Source organism: Tachypleus tridentatus, chromosome 7 (genome assembly GCF_004210375.1).
Source record: "Tachypleus tridentatus isolate NWPU-2018 chromosome 7, ASM421037v1, whole genome shotgun sequence".
NCBI classification, from domain to species: domain Eukaryota; kingdom Metazoa; phylum Arthropoda; class Merostomata; order Xiphosura; family Limulidae; genus Tachypleus; species Tachypleus tridentatus.
In genome coordinates, this window is record NC_134831.1 from 65,662,512 (window position 1) to 65,683,657 (window position 21,146).

Sequence of the window (21,146 nt, forward strand, 5' to 3'; positions counted from 1 at the left end):
TAAGTATGGATTCTTTAGATTTTAAAAATCAGAGTTACTCATTGACTTTTTTAGATATTCTTGAGTCAAAATGTTTTCAGTGTCAGATCTACCTACTTTCTTGTAAAAGTCAAAGACTTCATAACATTCCAAGTGTGTTATTTAAAATGTACATAAATGGTGAGTAAAAGGATACATGTTCTTTTAAATAGCTCCCACCCAACCTGAAAACTGTTAATTTCTAACCTCACTTTCATTTTAGGACTTCATTGCTGATGTAAGACTAAAACAAGTGAAAATTAACCAGTTACTATTATCAAATATTTTTGGTCTAGTGATACAATTGCAAGAATAGCTGTTAACACTACATTAATAAAAGTAACACATAAATTACATCTAAGTGAAAAATGTATATTTTTCAAAAACTATGCAATATGATTTTTCACTTCATCCTGTACTTGTATGAATGTTTCACATTAGTATGAAATAGCACTCTTGAGCCTGTCTCATTTGCATAAAGTAAATATAATTTGGATAAACAGGATTTTTCCTATGTCCTGAATATAAAGAACATATATTAGTATGTTAGCATAATATAGCATAAGAGGAAAGTAAATACAAAAGACTTGCCTGTGGTCTTTTGTCAAGTTTTTAGTTAATCAAAGTGTTTATTTTCAGCATCGTACTGTATAAGATGATTTACAAAAAATACAATGAATTCTAGCATGATGTTTGTCTCAAGGTTGAATGTTTTATAATCTGTACGTTTTGGCATTTTGGTAGTATTTTAAGTTTACATATTTTTGTTTTGGCCTTTCATTGCACTACATATTTTAAGCACTGTTCTTCTTAGCTCATAATTGCAGTTTTCTTATTGTCCTTTTGCTATGTGTATTTCATTGCTTAAGATCTATAAGTGTGATAAAAATGTTAAATAAAAGCTTGAAGAATTTTTATTTCAACCTACAATTTTGGATTGACAGAATTTATTAGTTACTTGTTGTGGGAACCACTTTGGAGTGTAGTTTTATTTATTTTTTGCCTAATCATAAGCATAAATTGTGGATACACTTTATCTACAGGATTTACACATGGTCTTATATTTGAAATATATGAATACATTATTGTATACGAGCTTATTTTTTTGTTTTAACATGCATGTCTCAATCAGATAGTGTAATTGTTTTATAGAGTATGATATGGTTTGGTAGTGTTAATTATTGCTACTAAAACCGTTTGCAAATAATTATTTCAAATCTACTTTAGCACAATTATTCATTGTGAGAGGTTGTAGTGTGTATACAATTTTGAAAATAATGAAATGTTGACCTGTCTATTTCATAATAAATAAATACAGAAATTTGTTTTATAGAATTCCCTATGTCTAGATCATTACATAAGGACAAATATGAGTTTCCAAATCCTCGTAGAGCCCATACCATCATGTCACCTGAAGAGGTATCTACAGGAAAAAGATCTTATTGGCCAGAACTGGAGATAACGGGTATAAGTGCTTATCTAAGATTGTATTTATGAGAAAATTTGACATTTTGTCAATTTTTTTAGCACTGAGCATTAATAAGATTGTTTATAGTTTGCTAATAGATTGTTTTATAGCTACTCATCCTGTGACTTCTCTTTCTCTCTACTAGGCTAAAGATGCCCTAAAAATTTCAGATGTGATAATCTTCTTGACTGAGACTTATTGTATTATAATATTTTTATAGTGTCTCGTTCCTCTTGAAATGTAAATACTATTAAGAAAAAAGTTATTGGTTTTGAATGCATTAACTGTAAAAATTCATAGAATAAGACTTTTTCACCTTGTATCCAAATTCAGTGAATTTTATTATTATGCATAAGTTAATTTCTTAATTTGAAAGAATATATTAAAAAATACTAAATATAGATTTTTGTGTATCATGTGGTATGTTGAATATAGCATTGGCTCAAATTAGATGTTTATGATATCCAACTAACAAAGTTTATAGTTTTTATGAAATAAATACTCAAATTACCAGTATTGGGAAGCTATATGGTAAGGACCTCTTATCTTTTCCTGTTTTCTGAGATATTAAGATATTTATTGAATCAACACATTGACCCTGCTCACTTCTTTCAGTTTCAAAAATATTTGCTAACATACATCTGCTTTGCTCAGTGATGTGTGTATAATTAATTGAAAGATCAGAATGCCATCCTTGTGGTTCTTAGCCTCTGCAAAGTAATTGAGCAAGAAACATGACATTGGTATGATATTAGTGAGTTCAAAAACAGGGTTTGAAATTTTCTATTTAAAGCTGGACATGTCCATTAAAAAATCAAGTTTGACTGGCACTTTCCCATCTATCACCAGACATCGTGACCGATGGTCATATGCCTAACATATCGGACACAAATATATCATCCCCTCAAAAATAAGTGAGGCAAAAGCTGTGTATGCACAGCCCAAAGATTTTGCTTAAAAGTATATTCTATAATGAGTGAAAAATAACTTGCAAAATTTAAGATTTTATTTAAGATAAAAAAATAAGCAAATTTAAAAAAACTGTCGTGAATGCTCACAAAATGCACTTTTTAGGTTGCCTAATCTGTGCTATCCTGGATAGTCATGTGACTGCCAAACATTTACGATGACCTGACCATGGCATCTGATAGTAAAAAAAAAAAGGGAAAGTCTCATGATCTATTTCAGTTTGGCTTCAGGAGCAAGACTAATGAATCAGAAGACAATACTATGGAACCCCGAGTGAAAAAACCCAAGCTTGTTGACCCAAGCCCAAGTGTTAAAGCAAAAACTGTTCCTGCTAGTACTGGCACTAAGCCTACTAGTCGTTTCCAGGATGAATGGAATAGAGGCTGACCATGGCTGGAGTATAATAATGCTACCGGACTGATGTTTTGCTCAATTTGTCAAGAATATGACCAAAGTAGTGGAAGGCAGAAGAACACCTTCATAACAGGATCTTCCAACCTGAGAGCAAGTGCTGTTAAGGAGCATGAAAACAGTTGCACCCACAGTCTAAGCTGTCAAACTAAGACAGCAAAAGAAACACCTGATTTAACTCCCATGATGAAGGAATTGAGCAAACTTAACCAGATTGAGAAAGATCATTTACTTGTGCTGTTCAAGACTGCTCTTCATATGGCTTTGAATGCCAAACCATTCAGTGATTTTCAAGAGCTTCTGTTGCTGCAGGAGCACAACTTTGGTATGAACGTAACAGAACATTATGCCAATGACAAACAAACAGTCATCTTTACAAAGTATATTGCAGAAACAATTAGAATTAATGTCAGATCTCATCTGCACACCTCATTATTCTTTGGCATTATGACTGACAGCTCAACAGACACTGCGAACATTGAGCAGGAGATAGTGTATGTAAGATACTTGGACAGTGACTGCAGGGGTAGAAATATTCTAAATTTTCAGCAGGACACATGTCCTGCTGGACAGTGAAACTTGCCAGACATTTGAAAATTTAGCAGGACACCTCAAAATTGTCACTGGACATTACCGAAAACAAGAAATCAAGTAGAGACAATTATTATATAAAACAGAATCATTTTATTTATGGCACTGAAACATTATTTCAAAGCAAGTGGCAACAAGCCTTATATCCATTAAAAATGGCACATCAATCAAACTGGTAGATTTAGTCATTCAGCACTAAGACATCAGCTGATGTAGACTCAGTATTTCTATTGTCTCTACATGTGTGAGTTCCATGTGGACTCACAAATAGTTTGGTTTTTTCACTGTCCTTCCATCAGGATTCTACAGACTTGCACAGTAATTCTGTGCTTGCAAGATCACAGATCTTATTCTTAGCTAATTTTATTGTCATCAAGTCATTAAGAGATTCATTTATTAGTTTGGACCACCAGTCATCCTTAATAACTGCCATCTGGGAAAGTTCTGGTTCAGTAGATGACATGGAAATCACCTGCATGAGGCATACCAAGGCCAACACTGTTGATCCAGGAAAGGTTTACCATCATCAACAGTAATTTGACTAAACATGTGGGCCCACAATCCACTTGCACTACTAGCCAGGGACTCATCTGATTTGGCAAATCTTGTGGCTTTGAGTAGTGTCTCGTGTAAGTCAGCTTGGCAAGTATCAGCTGCAGTGTTGAAACCCTTAGTTTCTAGCAGAGCACCAAAGTGGTCCAGTAGTGTCTGGAGTTAATTATGGCCATAAGATGACAATGCTTCCTTGATTTTAGGCCAGTTGCTTGGTTCAAAAATTTGAAAGGCACCAATAAAATCCTGATCAGATTCTTCAAATCTCTCATTCAGATATGTGACAATTTTACTGATGAAGATGGCAGTTTCTTCAGCCACAGATTGAGCAACTGTCTTTTTTGTGGCAATTTTTGAGCCTTTGGCCCTTGTCTGACTACTAACAGCAATCACATTTCCTCTAAGTAACCACTTGCTAGTTTGTTCACATGTTGTGAGCTCTTTAACAATTTTATGGGGTCTCTCAACATGATTCAGATTGCCCACCTTCTCTTTGCAAACAGCACGTTTGTCAGAAACAATGTTCACAGTAGCAGAATTGTCTTGCATTTTGAGACTAAAGGATGTCAAAACAGGCAGAACTTCCAAGAGTATGTCCATGTACAGGATAAATTTAAGGCTTGTAAAAGTACTGTATAATCCTGCAGCTTTCTGTCCATGTTCCCCTTTGTCATACAGCTTTACTTGATACAAATGCTCTGCTAAAGCTGGCCAGTTATGAGAAACTTCTTTCAGATCACACTTTTTGTAGATCACCTACCAGGTTCCTGTCCCTTTTGTTGGCTTTACCAGCTTCTTTGAGGGCAGCCCAGTTCTGTGGTGAATTGTCATAAAACTTCCATAGGTTTTCTAAAAAGATTTGGATACTATCAAGGTAAGGGATGTCCTTGATGGTCTTCTTAATTGCAAGTTCCAATCTGTGATCAATATATAGTGGATCCCTATCAAATAAGGTTTTTGCACCTTCAATCTGTTGACAAGTTCTTTATTTGTGCCAAAATTGACAGTTGGTCCATCAGCTGTCAGGCATACAATTGATTCAAGCCAGTCGGGAAACTTGCCATATATGGACAATGCTGCAAGTACAAAAAATTAGTATCCAATATTAGTTACTTTCTGTTATATATATAAAACCAACAACAAAATGTAAATTTGTACTTTGGAAAATTCAATTGCTCCATTACCTATTACGCTAGTTGTTGCTAGGTTAAGCTCCAATTCTGTCAGTGGTAAATACATGGTTCTTCTTGGTTTAAATCAATTGAAAAATGCTTGAGTTTTCACTGATGTATATTAATAATGGAATGACTATGTAAACCTGAATTAAAACACAAATGTACTTGAAATATTGTCCATTTTAATTTTTCTTAATTAGGAATTCAGGATAAGTCCAGAAAATTCTCATTCCAGGTAATTAAGAAACCTTTACCTGAGCTAAGTGCCTGTAGCAAGTGTTCAGAATCAGCCTTCTCAACTGACTATATATTTTTTTTAGACCCAAATACATCTTGGATATTAAATTTGAAAAATTATAGATTCTGGAATTCTGTGATGTTGATGTATAAATTTATGATTTTTTGTTAATTCAAAATGCATATATAAAATATTTTTATTTTGTTTACTTCACATGTGAAATTTAATAAGGCTTAGCATCTTGTGGTAAGCATCAAGTGAGTACAAAGTTTGTAACTACATGTTTTCTTTACTTTATTTATTGTTCTATGTTTTAAGGAAAATAACTGAAATTTAAGAACTTATTTGTAAATAGTAATAATGTGTATAATGTATTGTACTTGAAATGTGACTGCACTTTACAAAATACTGGTCCATTAAGTGGCCAAGGCAGGTCACTTTGTAAAGGCCAGTTTCATATTTGTGGATATGGTAACATGAGAGAATGTGTGCCACATCACTATAACTTTTGCAATGTTAGCTAAAAGGTCAATACAGTAAAAATAATAAATATATATAGATGTATCATGTTATTTAAGCTATTTAGACTAAACATTTGTGTTTTTGATGTTAAAATGTGTAGTCATTCCAGGACGAAAAAAAGCATAATTTATTTCTGTTTCCTAATTTTTTATGGTGGATAAGAGGTCAGTCAAGTTGACCAAATCCATACAATGATACAATAATGAAAATAACAAAGTGTGTGTGTGTATTAAATAAAAAAATGGCATTTGATAATTATCTGAAGGTTATAAAGGTTATTACATATGACATTTTAAAATTCTTATATATAACAGTATTTTTAATCTTAAAATCAAAGTTACTTTGCATGTTGGATAGACACCATCTGAAAAGAAAAAATGCATGAGCAAACATTTTATTTAAAAAACTGATATTTTGTGTATGAAAGTTGTGTAATGTTTATTGATAATCTGCAAAATATTAAGATATGCCTACTGTGGAACTGATCCCATAGTGAGAGAGGACCAGTGTATTATTTTTGAAGCATGGCTCTTGCATTTGTTTGAGTATACATTTCTCAACTTAATTGCTACAACCACTGACTGAAAATCTATTAAAAACTTATGAGGAGTTACACATAGTATTCTTCTATAATGTTGTATTTACTACATAAACACATGTGCACACACAAAATATAAAGCAACAATACAGAACCAGTCAATAAGACTATAAAAATAAATTTTGTTATTGAATGTCATTAGTTCAATAATCATATACTTTTGCATATAAATTTCTCAACAAGTGGGTTTCTCGACATCACTGATTTTGCATTGATGTATATTAGTGTAAGTCCGCTAAAAAACAGAAGCTTGTGTATGTGAAAATTTTAATCAGTTTAATGTGTAATTGTGTGCAAAATATACATAATATAAATGTCATCAAGAAATAAATTGGTTTTTCAAAAAAATTAGTTTAGAGTGTTTGCAGTTGCCTACCAATACAGCAGGGCAGCTATTTTATCTTATGAATTAATACTTTGTTTTCTAGTACAGGTATAATATATATGCATATGGATATATCTTCAGTGTATAGTATATCCAGTGTATTTTCTTTTGCTTCCATGTAGTAATGTATGTATGTGGCCTGTATGCTCAATTTAAACTAGAGCTGGCAAATGTGTAAAATATACTGTTACGTTACAGGAAAACTTAATTTGCAACAGTTGAGCACTTAGGAAGATAATATTAGAATTTCTTTTGTGACTTTATATCAAGCATAATGCTAAATCATAGGAGTGAAACTCGTCAAAAGCTTTTGTGTGACTGACTTCAAACTTGCTATATTTTAAAATCTCATGGACAAAGAGACTTGATAAAATTTCATGCCACATTATTATCATACAGTTCTGCAGTTTATTTCTCTTGTCTAAACTTATAAGTGCACTTTTCTTGAGAATGATAATATTCTTGATGCTAATATATCATTTTTTCATGTGCACTAACTAGGACCTATCAGAAATCTCAGCCCAGCCTTATGGAGAATGAGTCATCTTACATCTCTGTACCTGAATGATAACAATTTGTCACATATTCCTCCTGATATTGCTCGATTAACCTGCCTCACTCACTTAGACTTGTCTTGCAACAAGTTACATAGTGTTCCTGCTGAGTTGGGAGACCTCATCTTGCTACGAGAACTATTACTGAATAACAATTTTCTGCGAGTCCTTCCATTTGAAATGGGTAAACTTTTTCAAATCAAAAAGCTTGGTAAGTACTACATGTCTTTGTGTTAATTAATCCAAAAGCCTGAGTTTTCAATCAGTAATTGAACCTTAGAATAGTGCATTTGTTCATTAGAAGGAAATATTAAATGATAAAAAATGAATTAAGTCTACAAAGCAAATAATACTTAGATGTACAATGGAGGTATTTTTTTTGTATGATGGTGCTAGTAAAAACATATTAATTAAAAAAAATAGAGAAGTCTGAATTTGAAAAACCTTGTACCTAATTGCTTTTTGAATGTAGATCTTATTTTTTCATTATGAAGAAGAAAAGTCTGCCATATCTATGGGCTTGAATTGTAAATTTCAATTGAATGTATTGTTTAAGAGTATAGCATTTGAGGAGATTTGTAGGCTTGGATTTTATATATTTGTTTGTGGAATTGAATTACACAATTGTAAAAACTAAAGGGTACATGGAGATTAGTTATTAATTAAAACTTGTTATTATGTTGTTCGATTTAATCATATTTTGGGAAATAAAACTAAAAATTAATTTGGAGTATTATTTCAGGTACACATAGAAATATTGAAAACATGGTATTTTTAACAGTGCATATCTTCACATTCTTCTTTAAAACATTACTAATTATAAGTAACCTAACATAAAATGTGTACTAATTCTAAATAACCTACCATAAAGTAAGTACTAATTCTTAATAATTTAGCATAAAATGTTTACTCTGAATATTATACTCAGTTTATTTCATGATGCAAAATGGAAAGCTACAGTTATAAATATTTTTTTTTTAAATGTAACTAATGGTTTGGCTCGAGTCCATGATTCAGAACATGATTGCAACTACTGTTGTATTTCAAACTGGACACTTTTAGTATTTCTGTACATGTTTTCTCTTTTAAATATGACAGTAATACTTTGAAATTTGTGTTTATTAAATTTTTCAATTTGGAAAAATAAAAACTAATTTTGTTTTGAAGATGATACATTTTTCTACAAAGTTAAAATAGTTCAAAAGGTGTTTATTTTATCTATGGCTACATTTATCTTCATGCTTTTAATATTTTGGCTAACTAACAACATGAGAACCAGACTGTGTGAAAGGTTTTTATATTGTTCAATAAAGAGGGGTAACATTTCTTATTATATTTGATCATGTAAATTTTAAAGAAACATATCACAAAAGAAATAAAATAATGAAATATTTTGGTAAAAAATGGAGGTATTGGGTATCTGTTAACCCTTTGGCATAAAAGATTTTCATTTGTGTAACCTCTAGAACTTAAGTAAATATCAGTAGTTTTTATATTTTGTTTCACATTTTCTCTACCATGTCACTAGCTGTAGATATCATCATTGACGTACAGTGCAATGAAGTGTTTATAGTTGAGTAATATAAACATATATGTACCTTTTAATAACTTAGAATATTCTTTTTGGGTGATATTTGTAATTTCAGGTCCTTTACTTTTCATATATATACTTGATTTTTAATGTTTTATTTTTCTTTCCTGTCCTTCACTAATTATTTTCTATTTTCACACATTTTGTAATTTATTACAGTATCTTTTGGAGAGATGTGCAAGCCTTTGGAATAATTGTTACATTCACACAAGATTGTGAGTCTTGAACTGTGGGAATATTTGAGATAAATTTTAAAAATGTTTAAATTTTAGAACATAACTAATACACAGTTAAGTAAAGTATAAAAGTAAGACCTATACATGTCCATAGCATTAACACATTTAACTAAGAAAAAAACACAATCAAAAAAACTAAGTTCCATAGCAGATAAAGCTGCCAACAGTACTACAAGCAGTTAATCTACCTGAAGAAGAAAACTGAGAGCCAGCTTTAAAATAACTGTTGTGGGATTATAGTGTAAAATAGCTCTCTGTGATGGTTATAAACATGTATGTATAGTAACTGCAACTACATATATGTTATAAAGCTAAAGTATGTGTAATTAAGGTGGGCGTAGTACCTGTCAGGGGTTGACAAAATTTATTACTCGTTTCTACTGCATTTAGAAAGAGAACTTTGAAACTTGTGTATCAGTATGGCAGGTAAATGTTCTAAATTGTGTAGACTTACCTCTGCAGGAGAGGCATTAACTGAGTCAAAATAGCAAGTGCAAAAGTTGAGGATTTTCAAAGATTGTGGATTACATGTCAGCACAAAACTGAAGTTAAAGTTTAATGTTTCTTTTAAAATAAAGTAATTAAGGCTTGTATAACATAACTTTATACATTATAATGTTAATATAATTTTGATACATTGACAGTAAAGGCATTTAATTAAACTTTAAATGTAACTTGGTGACTTGTGCAAAAAAGTGTTTCAAGAATACATTGTTAGGTATTTGAAATGACTTTCTCATCCGTGTTTATCTATAGTAATAATATACGTATGTGGTTCAAGAGGATGAATCAGTCAAAAATACAAAAAAAATAGGGCAAGATAAAAATTTGATTTTTATTTAATTTTAAGCTTTAGAGTTGTTTCTTTCAGTCATGAAGAGTTGTTATTGAACTTTTAATTTTGCTTCTCTGTTGCAGCATGTGTTCGTAATTGTAAAATGTGGTTTCTATCTTTTAAAACTCAAGTCAAAGTAACCAAGTAATTATAAGTTTTAACATTATTTTATATCATGGGTAGTAGTTTTATAGTCTGTGTTGCTAATTAGGAAACATAGAGGAACATATTAATTTTTTTTAGTTTTTGAAAAAATAAATGTTGTTACTAATGTACTTTCTTAGGGCATATTTTAATGTACATATCTTAATCTTCACATTAAAAGAATTAAGTACAACATCAAATTCATAGTTAATTTGGAACAGAACTATACTAAAAACAGGTATCTTCCAGCCAAGAATCGGTTTGTAGCATTATAACTGTTTTTCTCAGTAATCTGCATGTGAATAGTAGTTTTTCTTTGTCCATGAGATTAATTCCTTAGCAAATTTCACTTAACTCCACTGCTTGTATATAAAAACTGTTATTACCTGTGAAGCATGTCTTTTAAACAAATGTTTCTTTGGTTTTAACATTTTTGGAAGCATGAAACCTCTTTCTTTATTATAATTTCTCTCTCAAGTAAGCAGTTTAAAATGCATAGATATTAATTACAGTATAATTAATATTTGGAATTTGGTCTTTTTAAGGTTTACATTTATATTTTCCATCATACTACTTGTTCCTTGCTTGGACAGTGATAAGTCTACAGACTTACAATGCTAAAATCAGGGGTTCAGTTCCCCTTGGTGGGCACTACAGATAGCTTGATATGGCTTTGCTATAAGAAAATTGCACACATCATACTACCCCTGGTGGCTCAGTCATAATATCTGAGGTTTATAATGTCAAAAAAATGAGGTTTCAGTAGTTGCAGTAAGCAGAATAAAGGTAGCTTATTGTGTACTCTTGTGATTAACAACGAACTAAACTAAATATTCAGTTGTTTAAAAAACTTAGATTTAAATTTAAAGTTAAAAGCAAGTTGTCAGTATATTAGAAAACAAACACTTGACAGCATTTCAAACACACATAATTACTATCTGAATCTTCAAAATCTAAGCCGTGTAGATGGGAGTCAAAATTAAGACAACTGATTTCTTTGAAATATATAAACAGTTTTAAATAATCAGAAGTTTTTCATTTAAGTCAAATTTATCAGTATTGTATTTGAAAATTTATTTATGTAGGTTATAGTAACAGGTTCTTGAAGTATCGTTATTTTCCAAAATTACTAAATAGGTTTCACAGTTTTTGGACCATCAAATTGAAGTGCCAATGCACATTTCTCTGATGTTAAATTGATTCCTTTTATGTCTGTGAGAGAGTTTTTTGGCTTTAATAACATTCATATTGATTAAAACAAAATTAGTTGCATTCTTGCATTGTTTCTTGGTGTACAGTGCTTCTAATGTTTATTACTAACTATTTTGTATATATGGGTTGAAGAAAACCTAATGCAATACCATGGCATTTGTAAATACCACTCTTATTTAAGATTTTTGTTTCTAATTGTTGATTTTATTGCAAGAATTGTTCCATTTGTACAGACAGGGGCATAGATCCTGGGGGATGGGGGTATACACCCCCTCTTCATTTTAGGTGGGGGGTATGGTGCATACAATCATCCTCCCTATAGTTTGGTTTGTTGAATTGTTTTATTGCATCACAGGCCTACAAATTGTGTGTTTGTTCTTGTGATTCTTGTGTTCTTACCAATTGAATTACATAATTAGGCCTAGATGTAGGCTCTTTCAGTAGCCAAAATGTACATTTTTAATATACGCATGCTTCTAAGCTTTTTGATCTAAGCGATAGTTTGTAAGTATCAGTCAGTAGGCATAAGCATACATGCAAGTATCGTAGCAACAAGATTACTCTGTGACTACATGTTTACAGCTTTCAGGTTCACATAATCAGAGATTACTAATTTGCAAATTGAACAGTTCACATAAGTGGTTGCAAAAATCATCCCCCTCATTGGGTGTAAAAAATCTACACCCCTGTGTACAGGGTATTCTGCAGTGCTCTCCTTGTTCAAGAAAATACATCAAAGACTGTGTTTATCACATGCCAAATCATTTTGGAGAGCTGAAACAGAGAATGCAATAATCTTTAAAACTGTAACAAACAATTGATACAAACATGAATTGCAAACCCAAGTGAAAAACTGACATTGTGTTGCAAAGCAATGGTACATGTATTAAATAGCTGTGAAGGCAGGACATACAAGATTCATGATTATATTCAACTTTTGTGTCATTCTGTATTTATCACTTCCCAATGACTGCTGAAATAGAAAATTTTAAAAGCTATACTTAACATTTTGGTAAATAGATTGTGTAAATGCTACTTCAGAAACTAGTGAGTTAAGAAAACATTTTCTTATAGGTGGGATTCTATATAGTGGATTAAAAGAAATCTGTTAATTGTGAAAATGTATATATTTTATTATTTCTAAGTAGCTTTACTTAAGTTCTTGCATTGCATTGTAAGTATTTACATTAGTTGATTTTGGTTTTTATAGGTTTAAAGGGGAATCCTTTGTCTCATGAACTGTATACAAGGTATAGTAAGCCTCGTGGTACTCAAGAACTTCTAGCCTTCCTTCTTGACAATCTTCCTGGTAAGTGTAGTTTTTTTTTTTTTTGGTGTAAAAAATTGGTGTAAAAATTGTGTGCTTTACCACTTTTTTATAATGATATTTTTGCTCCTTGTTACTCTTTCAAATGTCTACTTTCCAAGAAAACCCCACAGTAAAATTGCTTTCATGACAGCAAAAAATAATAATACCATTAAATAACTTAAGAGAATGAGTGTATGAACATCAACAATTTGAAAGTGTTATAGTTGTGCAAACTTTAAGAGAAGTACATATAATATTAGTTTTGATAAGTACATGTGTATCTGATATCTTATGATGAACTTTGCTCTGTTGTGAATTTAGAGACTGGAGAAGGTGTTTTTCTTTCTACCCATGATTTAGGCATTTACAAATACAAAATATACCTTCGGAAACATTGTTGGGCATATAGTAATAGAAATTTGCACTTTCTCTATTCAGGATCATAAGCTCTTACACACATTAAATTAGTGTTCTACTACCCTCTAAAAATTGCAACTAATGTTATTTTTTCAATCCAAACAATCAGTTTCGTCTGTCATAAACAAAGCATGTCTTCAGATCATATATCAGGACCATGGGACAACTATTATCTGAGTGCCAATTTTATCATTTTGTAATTTACTTGAATGTACCTCCTGGATTCTGAATTAAACACATCTTTTGCATGTTTGGAAAGTATTCTACCAAGTTAACTTAGGGGCTAAACCTCTGCATCAAGCCCTGGCTTTTGCATGTTATGACCTTTTATGGTGTTCCATTCAGAATTTAATTAAACAACTTTTTTAACAATGAGTATCATCAAACTTAGCATAAAAACATAGTCCATTATTCAAATTTGTATATCATCTCTGAGTTTCAATTTCAAAGAGAAATATTTAAAAAGATATCAATACTAACTTGTATAAAATGTATCTGAGCTCTTATTTCTTCCCTTAAGAATATTCTAACACCATAAATAAGCTGCTGCTGTTTCCTAGCACTTAGAAACAGTAACTGTTCATAATTATAAGCCAGAATCTTAATTTGAACGTCCTGAGATATCAGTAAATTTGTCAAACCCATCAGAGGAGTCCATTCCTTCTTTCTCTGGATTTTGAGACTGTTAACTAATCAACACGACTGAAAGACATGTTTATATCCAATATAAAGAGCAGCTTCTCCTTTACATAAATCTGTGTTCAGCTTTGATATTTTAAGCTGAGAAGTGTTTTGTTTGTGTTGATCAGATTTACTGCTATGAAGAGTAACAGTATTTTAACCTTCAAATTTTGAAATATTCTGTTCTAGTGGGTGATACATTTTTTTGAGTTTTAAAATGCATATGAATTGTTTTTTGAACACCCAAATATACAAGATTTAAGGCTTACAGAAGGTCTTTAATTTTTACTTGAATGCAAATGAACTTGAGTAAGCACTAAGTACTACAGGACCATGTTTTTATGTATATATATATATATATATATTATTTATTGTGAAATATTTTATAATAAAAATAACTAAGACATAATATTACTCTAACAAAACTTCAGTAAAATTTCAAAAATTTCATGAAGCTCAAGGACTGTTATCTGATATTTCTCAGTCACATGGTGTTTACGTTAGCTCTAAAAGAAACAGATAATTGGCTCCATCTATGATATTTAGTTTTTTAAATGAGGATTACTGTTCCATTGTGTATAAAGTACTGCAGTAAAAACATCAAGCTGAAGAGAAGTAAATCCAAAAACATTTTTAGTTGAAACTGTTAAGTAACTTGAAACTTTTGGATCACTGCTGTTGTAAGCATAGAAGGAAAACTGTATTGTTGATTTTATTTCAAATTTATATTTTCATTGTTCATAAATTAACAACAGTAAGGGTTAGCATATAGAAAATAAGACCTAAAATATAGTTTTACTATAAAATAAACATAAAAACTGTAAGATGGAATGACTTTTTTTTTATAAGTATAAAAATCCCCTTTCATTCAGAGTCACTCAGTAAAGGCTTCAAAAATTCACTAGCATATCTTTCCTCAAAGTATATTAAAAATTGATATATTGTGTGTGTATAACAGACTTGCAATGTTTAGTAAAATATTGCAAATTTTATAAAGATGCTAATGGTAAATACAGAATTATAGGGTCAATTTGTTTGCATGAGACCTTGAATGAATAGTTAATGTTGCTAGTAAGTTAATTTTTAACAATTCAAAATTTCACATTCTTTCCTTCCTACATACAATTTTTAACCTTGGGCCTTTTCTTAGGACAGTGTTAGTTACTAGTTGGATGTAAATTTTTATGTATTACTTTTTTTTTTGCATAGCCTACAAATAAAATCAAAGTGAGGTCCTCATATTTTAAGTGAATGATATAGTAACTGATCTGAATGGTCAAGCCACAATTAATCACTTTAATGCACTTTTTAACGAATGATATCACCACATGCACAACAGGAGTGGAACTGGATCAGAGGAGTCCACTGTAATTGCATATTAGGTGTTAAAGTACACCATTTAAGTATATGCTTGCTTGTAAGTATTAGCACTACTCAAATTCCATAATGTTATGCATTTACTGAATTTTGAAATATTAAAAAAATAAGGTAGAATTGTGACTCAGTTTTTCTGTTTTATTTCTGTTGATGTACAGGTAAAAACAAAACTGCTGAGTTAGAAACAAATATTGCTTTTATATATAAATTAGAAGACTACCTGGCGAATAAATCAAATTAAAAAAAGTAATTATTCAGTCCTCGTTTTTCTTTTTTTTTTGGAAACTAAGTAGAATTGGTAAAATGCATCATTAATATTTGTTGCTCAAAATTCATATTTTCAATAATAAGTAAAATTAAAACAAAGATAGTGTACTTGCATATGTTTAGCTTTTAATGTGCCATGTTTCAGAAATTGTGAATTTAATTACTGATCATTTGTCTTGTTCCAACTGGTTTCTTCCTACTGAATGGATGCTACATGATGAGGATTTTCAGTGATTATGCTCTTAGTTTGTGTATCCAATGATTGATGGTTTTGCAACTCATTGGAATTCTCAACTGTAGTTGTTTTGGTTTTTTATATTTCATCTTCAAGCATTGATAGTAAAGGCATTCAGTCAGGACTAGGTGAGTTTAAATCTGTATGCTGTTCTCCCCCATTTGTCTGTTGCTCAGATTTTAGACTGTAACTAGTTCCACTCCCTGTTGAGTTCTCTTGGTTGCATTGTGTTGGCCAGCTAAAACATAGTTTCTTCTTTTTTGGTATCAGCAGGAATGTCTACCTTTACCACTTTCTTTTTCTGCTATTTCTGTTGAGACAGTATTGATTAGACATTCTACACCCAGATGTTCAAAAACTCAGTCTTCATGCTTGGAAATTGTGTTTTGTTTTTACCTGACATAAGAATTTAACTTCTCAGTTTTCTCTATAAATCTCTACATAGACCAGCTATGGTCATTTATCAACAGAAATGCCATACTTGTTATCACTGGTGTATTAAGAGGAATTTCAACACATTTCACTTGAAAGTATCTACAATATCCCATATTTTTACTTGGATTTAAAAAAACAGAGGTATTGTTTCATTGACTGTGGTCTTATATAAGGCATCCTTATTGATTGTTTTTGGTATTCAAAATATAGGAAAGATTTTTACTTCCCAGTGATATCTGGTCTACTCAACTCTTTTCACATTCTTTGGCCCAAATAGCTTTTTTTAATTATTCAATTAGGAATTTTAAGGTTGTTTTACATGGGTTGTCTTGTCATCCCTTTGAGCCTTTAGCTTCATGTTCTTTGTGTCACCTTTCACTTAAATTATGTATTTTTTGTTGCTGGTAAGTGGACATCGTCAGTGAGAGCTGTTTGCAATACCTGTGTGCAGGGTTCTATCATTCCAACTTTTTCCTGCTTTACCCAGATAGATCTTTTTTTATAACCAGAGAAAGAGAAAAATTGTTCATCAGTCCAATTTCCAGCCATTTTATGACTGTTTGGACACAGATCATCTGTTATATCCTGTTTGTGCCCTCAGGTGTTGTCTTGTACAAACTCATTTAGTGGTACTAAGAATAAATTGTTTATTCATTGGAATCCTTTAATTTCCTGTGGATTATTTCCCATTACTTTAACGAAGTAGCTGTACAAATTGATTCACATTGCCTACAATGGGTTATTGTCACAGGAAACAAATCTCCTGCAAGTCGTGTCTCACCAGATTCATCATACTTCAATGTCATTAGATGCCCAGTTAAAGTACTCTCTTGAAAACATTGTGTGGGCTGTTATGTGAACTTCTCCCAATTCTTTCCCTTATCATTACTTGCATGATCTAACAGTTCTCTCTTCTGAGGGTTTTTGACTACCCCCTGCAGTTGTTTTACCACATCTGCTAAATTTTAACAAGGGGTTAGTAATGTTATTCATCATCTAATCTTTTATTTCCAGGGTCCCTTTGCTTTTCACAAGATCCCACTCTGTGGCAAACTTTTCTTAAGCAAGTATGGTTTATCATTTCAGTTCTGCTGGTCCATTGGATTGAATGAATTGGGATTGGTTTGCTTTTAAAAATTTGCAGAAATTGGTTCATGTATTGCACTGTTTGCAGAGCACTGTTTCTCATAACTCCCCAGTGTGCACATTATCCTTCCAACCCCAATTCTGCTAATGGAGCTAGAGAGTTCTTATGACAACCAGTTTTAATCACTGGGGTGGTGTACAAAGGCTTTTCCTCTATTCTTAGAGAAGAAGGCAAAGTTGGAGACTCTCCAACCTGAGACCCTGGATACAGCATTAGCCTACTCAAGATACTGATTTGGGTTTTAAACTATGCTATCTGGTTTGGTTGTGCATGGTCTTTTGTTCTTATCAATGTTAGTTTAGTATATTATTTGTAGAAGGAGGTCTGCTATATCCTCATAATTCCAAACTTATAGTGTTCCCATCCAAAGTCCTTGGTTGAGCATAGTATTCCACATCATCTCCGTAAATCTTTGAGCATGTGGAATGCTCCTTGCTCACGTGGGGAGAGAGAATCTGGTTTCATAATTCCAGACCAGATGAATTCTATTTTTTTGGTTGAGTAAGGCATACACTATCCCATCATTCTGAGCCTGGAGTGTTGACTTTCAGGTTTCTTCAAATGTAGGTGAAAGTTGTCCACTTAAATATCACTTTCCCATTGTGATTAAAATGGTTCAGAATGCATCACTCCATGACTATTGATTAGGATCCAATCAAAAGTATATCTATATATATAATATTGCAGTTGAATTGCTCTGGTCTCCAATGTAAGATATGGGACCAAGACCCCTTAATTCCAATACCAAGTTGTAGAATCTCAGCTGTCTGGTTGGGGCTGACCTATACTGATGACTAGTCTTATCCTATTCCATCCTTAATACAAGAACTAGTTCTAGGTGAAGAGCCTTCCTGTTCTGAATATAGTACAGTTCCTCCACTTGTGAACCCCTGTTATCTTTATACACCCCTATTCCATGCAGATGCAGATGTTTTCTGTATGAATCATGCTTGCACCAGCCCCTTCATCTTCTCAGTGTGGGTTTCTAGCTATAGTGTCAACAGATGGTAAATATATTTTAGAAGTTAAATTTTCTTAAATTGAAAATATATGCCCAATTATATGTACCTCCACTAGCACTCTTCCACTCTGCTTCTCTGCTAAGAGCTGGTGTAAATCTTGAGAAAGTGTTGAGTTACCTAAGTGAGGTGTATATACAATACCTAGATAGAGGACATGTTTAAGGTGGTTGAGAATTTTACAAGTTAGATTTTGCCAAGTACAGTCAAGTGAGGGGTATAAACGACTGGAAAAAATGTGATTAGTGTTTAGATGGGCAAAAAGGTAGAAACCCTGGAGATCAAGAAATAACTATAGTGTCTGTGGAGGTAAGTATTGGAAATACATTTCTAGTTTAGGAAAATATTAACTTACAGGCTCCATAGCAGAGAAACAAAGAAAGTGGTTTGCTGTTTCTAATTTTTTGAGGTGAATAAATAGGAAATGGAACTAATCCCCAGCAGGTTATCAATAAATTTACAAATCTAAACCTGGGGTTCAATTCTTTGTGATATGCAGAGTGCAGATAGTCTCTTATGTGGGATTATGCTGAAACAAGTAAGCAACCAAATATCATTCCCACTATAACAAAATCTACTTTGTACAAAATTTTTACTGTCATGAAATTTTAGTTATAAGGATCCCTTTATCTTGAATCATACTATCCAAAATATTGAGCACCTGTTGGACTAAAATAACATAGAGGAAACTTTATATAGAATCATGTAATGCTGTATTTCTTCTGTATTTGAATATGAGCATTTAGTTGGAATGTCTTAATTAGTACATATTAGAATAATAAAGTATTTCTTTCTGTACACTCTTAATTTTTTATGATTATAATGTTTAATTGTGTAACTGATACATTGAATTGTTAGTTTGTAATGCAGTTCACATTAGTGTAATTTGAAAAACTTGTTTTGTAAATTATTTCATCTTTGATGTTAACACTTGAACAAAAATGGCTGTTGTTTTATTTACTGATTGGATTTATGCCACTAAAGTATGAAAAAGTTAATTTTAATTTGACACTAGGATGTTCTTAAAAATTATATGCATACAATTTTAAATCCTTTTACTTAGAATAATCTTTTATTCTCTTTCTGTTTACAAGGCATTTCAGAGTAACTTAAATGATTGAGGTTATTATGATAATTTACCTATTGTATATAATATCAATTTTTCATCCATTGATCTTGAATTTTAAATGTTGTAAAATTTGCTAATGTAGACCTAGAGCTCTTAAGAAAGACTGCTTTTTTTAAAAGGTAGTGAAAGCTCTGAAAGTAGATAAATTTGATAAACCTGATTTAAGCATAAATAACATTGGATTGTTTATCTATAATAATTAAAAGGAATGCTTTTCATTTAGTATTATGCAGAATACATTGTAAAATGTTTATTAACAATTAATACTTAAGATTGGTAGAAACTTTCTGTCTCATACTGTAAAATATTATGAATCAAATTTGCTTTCAAAATTCAGGTAACAACAGGAAAAGTAGGAAGTTCAGAGCAGAGTAACTTCATATGAAGTGTTCTAATGTCACTTTTTTTAAGTGTCACGGAGCTGCAGTACAGTTGTATGCCTATGATTGATTACTCATAGCTACAGTGATAGTAGCTGTTAAACACTGATTGCAATTGAGTTCAATTTTCCTCAGTCATTTTAATATTTATGAAAAAAAGTTTCTAGTTAATGAAACCATCTGCTAAGGACCACTTTATTGCATTTTCAGTGCTGTTGACAAGCACATCTTGATATACATTAAAATTGTTATATACACACTGGTAACCATTTATTGATATACATTAGAATTGTTATATACACATTGGTAACCACATGTTGTTATACATTAAAATTGTTATATACACATTGGTAACCACATGTTGTTATACATTAAAATTGTTATATACACATTGGTAACCACATGTTGTTATACATTAAAATTGTTATATACACACTGGTAATCATATAAGACTGAAAATTCTGTAAATTTTACATTTATTTAAAATTATCTGCAAGTTGAATTTTTTTCAGTACTACTTTATTCAGTGCCTATTTGAACATTCAGAAGTCTTGTTCACTCTAAATGATCGTGATATTAGTAGATCATTGAATCGTTTGCTCAAAATTATCGTCATTATATGGATCAGATAAGATGTGTTTTCAGCATTAACTAAATATCAAAGAGCTTCTAATCGGTATTGATTAAAAGTTTGTATGCTTGAATCTTATCTCTTTCACTTCCACATTTGCAGGTAAACAACTTTTTCCAAGTATCAAGTTTACTCATGCATGTCATATTGTGTAATTACTCGTATCTTACCTATTACTTATGATATCAAAATGTGATTTATTTAGGGATACTTGCCTGAAATATTTCATTGATAAGTATGTTTTCAGATTGTAAGAAGTAAACTGATTATGCATGCATTACTTTCCAAAACTTGAATATTAATATGGAACATTTACATACTATCACCTTTTTAGACTAAAAGGTCAAAAATATCATTAACAATTTAATCTTAAGTAAGAGTGAGAGATTCTCAGTAGGACAGTAGTAAGCCTGTGGACTTGTGAAACTAAAAACTGAGTTTTGATACCCATGGTGAGTATAGCACAGATTATCTGTTGTGTAGCTTTGTGCTGAACTTCAAACAAACATGAGGTAAAGAAAGTATATTTAGTTAGCAGTTGCTAGATTGATTTTTGTTTTGATCTTAGTACATATGTTGTTTTTACTGGAGGTTAATATTAATTGAAGAATTTATAATGT

The 21,146-nt window shown here is 31.4% G+C and overlaps 1 protein-coding gene across 2 annotated transcripts in view; it reads left to right on the forward strand.

Moving 5' to 3' along the window:
* Positions 1-21,146, forward strand: part of LOC143255860 (CCR4-NOT transcription complex subunit 6-like) — a 79,168-nt gene that overhangs the window by 4,702 nt on the left and 53,320 nt on the right. For both annotated transcript variants that reach the window (XM_076512190.1, XM_076512191.1), the window contains exons 2-4: positions 1,352-1,483; positions 7,429-7,692; positions 12,710-12,808. In XM_076512190.1, coding sequence (XP_076368305.1) covers positions 1,360-1,483; positions 7,429-7,692; positions 12,710-12,808 — 487 coding nt within the window. In that variant the 5' untranslated portion in view covers positions 1,352-1,359. The remainder of the gene's footprint in view (positions 1-1,351; positions 1,484-7,428; positions 7,693-12,709; positions 12,809-21,146) is intronic.